A 6,247-nucleotide genomic window follows, 5' to 3' on the forward strand; every position below is an offset into this window, starting at 1 on the left:
ACGCCTGTATATTGCTTCCACGGTAAATATCTCTTCCTCTGATTTCGTTTTTTTTTTCTTTCTCCTGGTTAATTGAGCTCTTTTAAAAGAATCTTTTAAGTTTGGAGTTAGACTTTGTAGTTGTGATATCATGTCTTGTGTTTAAAGAGAATTTAGACTTTGTGTTCTTGTTCCAAATGTTTCTCTTTTACTTTGTGTATGCTTTTGTCTGGTTTTTATTTATATATCTCTAAATCTCATGTCTTGTGTATTATTGTATGTCTAGTTTAGATTGAAAACTGTGTGCCTGCAAAGAAAGCTCGATTGGTTGTATTTGATTCTGTTTCCTATCACTTTCTTTGTTTCCCTTTACAATGTTTATTCTAATCAATTTGTCAACCTGATAAGCTTATATTGGGTCTTTGCTTTTCTTCCTTGCAGAATAATAAAGACCACACGGAGTACATATTGTTGATCTGCAAGTGAGAAAGCAAGAGCCTTTTTGTTATATTGATGGGTGAGGAGTTAGCTGACACAATGAACCTGGATTTGAATCTAGGGCCTGGTCCTGAGTCTGATCTCCAACCGGCAACAAACGAGACTGTGAATTTGGCTGATTGGACTAACGACCCTTCTGAGAGATCTTCCGAGGCTGTGACGAGGATCAGGACTCGGCATAGGACGCGATTCAGGCAGCTTAATCTCCCTATCCCCATTCTGTCTGAAACCCATACCATGGCTATAGAACTGAACCACTTGATGGGAACTTCTGTAAATGGAGCTGCTATGCAGACCGGTGAGGGTAGTGAAAGAGGCAATGAGGATCTGAAAATGTGTGAGAATGGCGACGGAGCCATTGGGGATGGTGTATCAGAGAAGAAAGCCGATGTCGAGAAAAGCAGTGTCTGTGACGGTAACTTTTTCGACTGTAATATATGTTTGGATTTGTCGAAGGAGCCAGTTCTCACTTGTTGTGGCCATCTTTACTGTTGGCCTTGTTTGTACCAATGGCTACAAATTTCTGATGCAAAGGAGTGTCCTGTTTGCAAAGGAGAAGTGACCCCCAAAACCGTGACACCAATCTATGGGCGCGGAAACCATAAAAGAGAAATCGAAGAGAGTTTAGATACTAAGATCCCCATGAGACCACACGCGAGACGCATCGAGAGCTTGAGGAATACAATTCAAAGGTCGCCTTTTACAATACCGATGGAAGAAATGATTAGACGTATACAGAATAGGTTTGACAGGGATTCAACCCCGGTCCCTGATTTTAGCAACCGCGAGGCATCAGAAAGAGTGAGTGATCGAGCCAATTCGATTCTTAACCGGTTGATGACATCTAGGGGAGTTAGATCAGAGCAGAACCAGGCTAGTGCAGCAGCAGCAGCCATCGTTGCAGCATCAGAGGATATCGATCTGAACCCGAACATTGCTCCCGATCTTGAAGGAGAAACCACCACGAGATTCCATCCTCTGCTGATCAGGAGACAGCTACAGTCACACCGAGTTGCAAGGATCTCGACTTTCACATCTGCATTGAGTTCTGCAGAGAGGCTTGTAGATGCTTATTTTAGAACTCATCCATTGGGGAGGAACCACCAAGAGCAAAACCATCATGCTCCTGTTGTGGTTGATGATAGAGACTCATTCTCAAGCATTGCAGCTGTTATAAACTCTGAGAGTCAAGTGGATACCGCAGTTGAGATTGACTCTATGGTTACTCTTTCGACATCTTCGTCAAGGAGAAGGAACGAGAATGGTTCGAGGGTTTCTGATGTAGACAGTGCAGATTCTCGTCCGCCTAGGAGAAGGAGATTTACTTGAGAAACAACAATAAAGAATGCTTCCAACCTGGAAGCTGACTATGATGATGATTAAGAAGAAGAAGGAGGGGAAAGATTGTATCTTTATTTTTCTTGTGTTGCTTGTTGGTTTGTTGTAATTTGTTTTGTATTTTTCTCAATAGGGATGTTATTTTTAATCGAAATTTTTCTTTCGTCTTTTTTCAGAAATATGTCTATTCTGATATATCATTACCAGTCTCTCAATCCTTTGAATACAAAATGAAACAATGTGTTCATGATAAAACATACACTTAGGCTATATCATCATGCACATATAAAAACACCATAATTTAAAATTCGTCTTGCAATTATTACCGATTTTCGAATTCATAATTTAGATAATATAAAGAAAACTAATGCTCGGTGTTTGACAAAAAAAAAAAAAAACTAATGGTGGGTGTTTACTGTTTAGGAACGGTGAGATATCTTTCCAACTTTTGAGACGGACTCTGTTTACCTATATAAACAAGTTTTTGGAAACCTTGTCAACAAGTCGCTTTGGCCGAGTGGTTAAGGCGTTTGCCTGCTAAGTAAATGGGGTCTCCCCGCGAGAGTTCGAATCTCTCAGGCGACGTTTATTTTTGTAACTTTTTTTCCTTCTTAAGTTTACTTTTCTGTAACTTACGGAAGCTTTTTTATTTTTTATTTGGGGGGTACAAATATGTTACAAAACGATGTTTATAGGGGTTCTAGAAGAATCCAAAAAATACACTCAGCTGAGTACATGTCACATGCGCACAGTGACATCCGACACGTCTATTATTCATTTATTCTGATGAATGATCTCACTTTTTCATATCGTTTTTTTCTCCCTTCCAATTATTTCACTTCTGATTAGAACTTTAAAAAAAAAAAAACTTTATTTTATACTATTAGTATGATATTCCATTTCTTTTTCTGGTTTCTTGGCAATAGAAAAAGCACCGCATAAATACATTCACACGAGGGGGGGATGCAAAAAAAAAAAAAAATTAAACCCCACAAAAACAGACATCTTCCACCATTTTCAGGCTTTCATCATTTATAAACTAGTATAAAGATTCTTGGATTCTTGTAACTTAATTATAAGCTGAAACATGCACTTGCTGCCATAGTATATCATCAGCTTATAATGATCTGTTTTAATTGAATTAACCTTAACATCTCATTGGAAAATGGTTTCTAAAAAAATCAAACATGTCTAAATTTCATGAAGCAAAAATAAAAATTACGTCAACGGCAGGTTTGATTTAAACGATTAAAGCCGCATTTATAAAAATAGATTAAAGAAAAAATAAAATAAAACTCAAATGATGTGTGCGGGAAACGAGCGTCGTCTCGTCACTCGATGCACGAACTCGAGCCAATAAGATATTTTAACTTTAAAATAAAATTTCTTAATTGGTCCCTTAATAGTAAAAATTTGACTTTTGCCGAGGATGAAACTATTATTTCAAAGTATTGTTTTGTTTTTTTTTTACTCATAAGTCACAAGGACTCCACAAACGTAAAAAAATGCGATTGCTTTTGTGAATTTGATGCAATAAAAAAACGAGGAAATATTTGTCCTTTTTACCAAAAATAAATGTAAAACATATCTGAAAATGATAATATAAAAAGAAGGAAATCGATCGTTGTATAAGTTGTAACGCACCACATAATAATTAAGAAAATCCTACATAAAATAAATAGGAAGACAGTACCAAATCTGTGATGAATATAATAAGTAGTAAATACAAATTGTAATTAAGCTGAGATTAATTATCTTTTTTTCTTAAAAAAAGGAACCACCTTCGTGAATTGTGATTCGGTGTTTTTTTTTTTTTTTTTAAGTGGGGAATAATAAAGACAAAACAGAGACCACCACCATTAATGGCGTTCTTCGCCGATACGAACAAGACAGAACACAACACAACCAAACCCAGCCTCCTCTTCCCTCTCCTCCCTTCTCTTTTCATTTCTCACTAATCCCCAATTTTTTTTGTTTTCTCCTCAATTAACCTCACGATCTCTCGGCTTAAATTTGAATCTGAATCAAAAACCACGCGAGAACGCCCAAGTCTGGAACTTTTTCTTCCGGGTAATAATTTTTTTTAAACTTCTTCTCCTTTTTTTGAATTTGGGGGTTTCAATTTTGAACTGGAACAAGAGATCGAGAATCAACTAATTCCGAAATTGGGTTTCGTGTCGGATTTCTCGGGTCGGTGTTTGGGGGTAGCCATCGTGTTACGAATCTAAAGCTTTTGGGAAATATATCTCGAAATGTCAAATTTTTATTATTTTGTTGTCTTTGAATCGTTTTGGTTAATGATGAATGGTTTGTTTCATAGGGAGGGTCAAAGAGACAAAGATAATAATGTTGAGATTTTGCATTTCACAAACACCGTTTTCTCTATAGGTTTCTGCTTAAGACTTGGTTTGAAAATTTAACTTTTTTTTTTTTTTTTAATATAATGGCGAAAATGTGAAACCTTTGCTTGCACGATCTTTGGTTAGCTGTGTCATAGGTTTTTAGATTCGTTGATTCTTGTTCTAGTTAGATCTATTTTCATGTTTAGTTAGATTGAAAAGAGAAAAAAGAGGTTTTAATTGTTCTCTTTTGATGTTTGATAGTCCTGTGATTGATTTACTATTTACTGTTAAAGTCATTGGAATGTGCACAGAGGTCTAAGCTTTTTTAACATTGTTCATAGCTTGAGGCCTATTGCTTTTGTTACCTATCTGAAAGTGCATTTAATGTTTTGCTTCAAATGTATGTTTTCTTTTTTAATTTTTTTTATCTTATTTTATTCTTTGTTGCTTAGGAAGCTCTCTATAAACAGATTCCAGAGATTAAAGTTGAAAGACTTGATCTAGTTAACTAAGTATCTGTCCCTTAATCTACTTTTTTTTTCCTTCTTCTCAATTTATAAACTATATGTGTAAGCCTGTCTTTGATGTTAATTTGACTTATAATTGGTCTTGATTCCTTTTTCCTCCTGCAGAACAACAAATCTATCCAAGAGGAGTAATCATCTGATCTAAGTGAGAAACAAGGTTTGATTGAATAAGGGGACACCATGGCTCCTGGAGGCAGTGCTTTGAAAGAAGTCTTGGAATCTAATTCAACGGGAATGGATTATGAGGTTAAAACAGCGAAAGTGGAAGTTAATAATAGCAAACCTACAAAACCAGGTGGTGCAGGGATTGGTAAATATGGCATCCATTCTAACAATGGTGTTTATGAGCTTCTTGAATGTCCCGTCTGTACAAATTTAATGTACCCTCCAATTCATCAGGTCAGAAACATGTGAGCTTTAAAAGTTTTGTACTTGCAATGTTACATGTTCTTAACATTTTTTTTTTTTAATTTAAATTCTACAGTGTCCAAATGGCCACACATTATGTTCAAACTGCAAAGTGAGAGTGCAGAACACTTGCCCTACATGTCGCTATGAGCTTGGTAACATAAGATGCTTAGCTCTTGAGAAAGTTGCAGAGTCTTTGGAAGTTCCATGCCGATACCAAAATTTGGGGTGTCATGACATTTTTCCTTACTACAGCAAGCTTAAGCACGAGCAGCACTGCCGGTTTAGGCCTTACACTTGCCCTTATGCTGGCTCTGAGTGTTCGGTTACAGGTGATATCCCCACACTAGTTGTTCATCTTAAAGATGATCATAAAGTCGATATGCATGATGGGTGCACTTTCAACCACCGTTATGTTAAGTCAAATCCGCATGAAGTCGAAAATGCTACATGGATGCTTACGGTAAATATTTCTTGTTTCCACACGTTGTCTTCTCTTTTCTAAAAGGGCTCAAATTAAAAGTCCGATTTAGGTTTTATTTTTCTTAAATTGTTTATTTACATAGGTTGTGGTTTTACATCATCATATGACTAAGGTTCGCATTCACCTTCTTTCACGATCATCATATTACTGACCATGAACTCTCCCTGGCTTTAGTTCTCTTTTTCATAGGACTTGTCATAATCTCCAGCTTCTTCAGCTGTTTTATTTTTCTCAAGGCTCCATTAAACTTTACATTTAGTAAATCCGTTGGCCGTTGCCACAAGCAGAGGGCCAAGATTCACATTCCTGCTCGGTTACTTTAGGCAAACTCCCTTATTAGCGTGTTTTTCGGGTTCCTGTTTTTCTCAGTCCAGTTTTTCCCCATTTTACTTTTGATTCTACTAGCTCTTTAGTTCCATATTCTCAGTCTCATTTTCATCCTAGCCAATATACATATTGCTTTATGCTTTAACTCCCATCTTGACGTCTTAAATTTGTTTCCAGGTGTTCAACTGTTTTGGGAGACAGTTCTGTTTACACTTTGAGGCGTTCCAGCTGGGGATGGCTCCAGTGTACATGGCATTCCTTCGTTTCATGGGAGATGAGAACGAGGCGAAGAAGTTCAGTTACAGCTTGGAAGTAGGAGCTCATGGACGTAAACTAACATGGCA

At 36.8% G+C, this 6,247-nt stretch overlaps 2 protein-coding genes and 1 non-coding gene across 4 annotated transcripts in view; all 3 read left to right on the forward strand.

Annotated features, from left to right (window-relative positions):
- On the forward strand, window positions 1-1,810 carry LOC104792096. The gene is made up of 2 exons (XM_010518141.1): window positions 1-22; window positions 421-1,810. Exon 2 carries the CDS (start codon window positions 493-495, stop codon window positions 1,804-1,806), a length of 1,314 nt encoding a protein of 437 aa, XP_010516443.1. The 5' UTR covers window positions 1-22; window positions 421-492; the 3' UTR covers window positions 1,807-1,810.
- Window positions 2,319-2,400, forward strand: TRNAS-GCU. Its single transcript has one exon. It is a non-coding gene; the product is annotated as a tRNA-Ser (tRNA).
- LOC104792097 (E3 ubiquitin-protein ligase SINAT2) overlaps window positions 3,673-6,247 on the forward strand; it is a 6,310-nt gene continuing 3,735 nt past the window's right edge. The window contains exons 1-5 of one of the 2 annotated variants that reach the window (XM_010518143.2): window positions 3,681-3,885; window positions 4,610-4,669; window positions 4,790-5,083; window positions 5,169-5,555; window positions 6,081-6,241. In XM_010518143.2, the coding sequence (XP_010516445.1) occupies window positions 4,865-5,083; window positions 5,169-5,555; window positions 6,081-6,241 (767 nt within the window). In that variant the 5' untranslated portion in view covers window positions 3,681-3,885; window positions 4,610-4,669; window positions 4,790-4,864. Of the gene's footprint in view, window positions 3,886-4,609; window positions 4,670-4,789; window positions 5,084-5,168; window positions 5,556-6,080; window positions 6,242-6,247 lie in introns of both variants that reach the window. The other variant, XM_010518142.2, reaches the window with a different exon arrangement.

This window comes from Camelina sativa, chromosome 6 (assembly GCF_000633955.1).
Source record: "Camelina sativa cultivar DH55 chromosome 6, Cs, whole genome shotgun sequence".
NCBI lineage: Eukaryota > Viridiplantae > Streptophyta > Magnoliopsida > Brassicales > Brassicaceae > Camelina > Camelina sativa.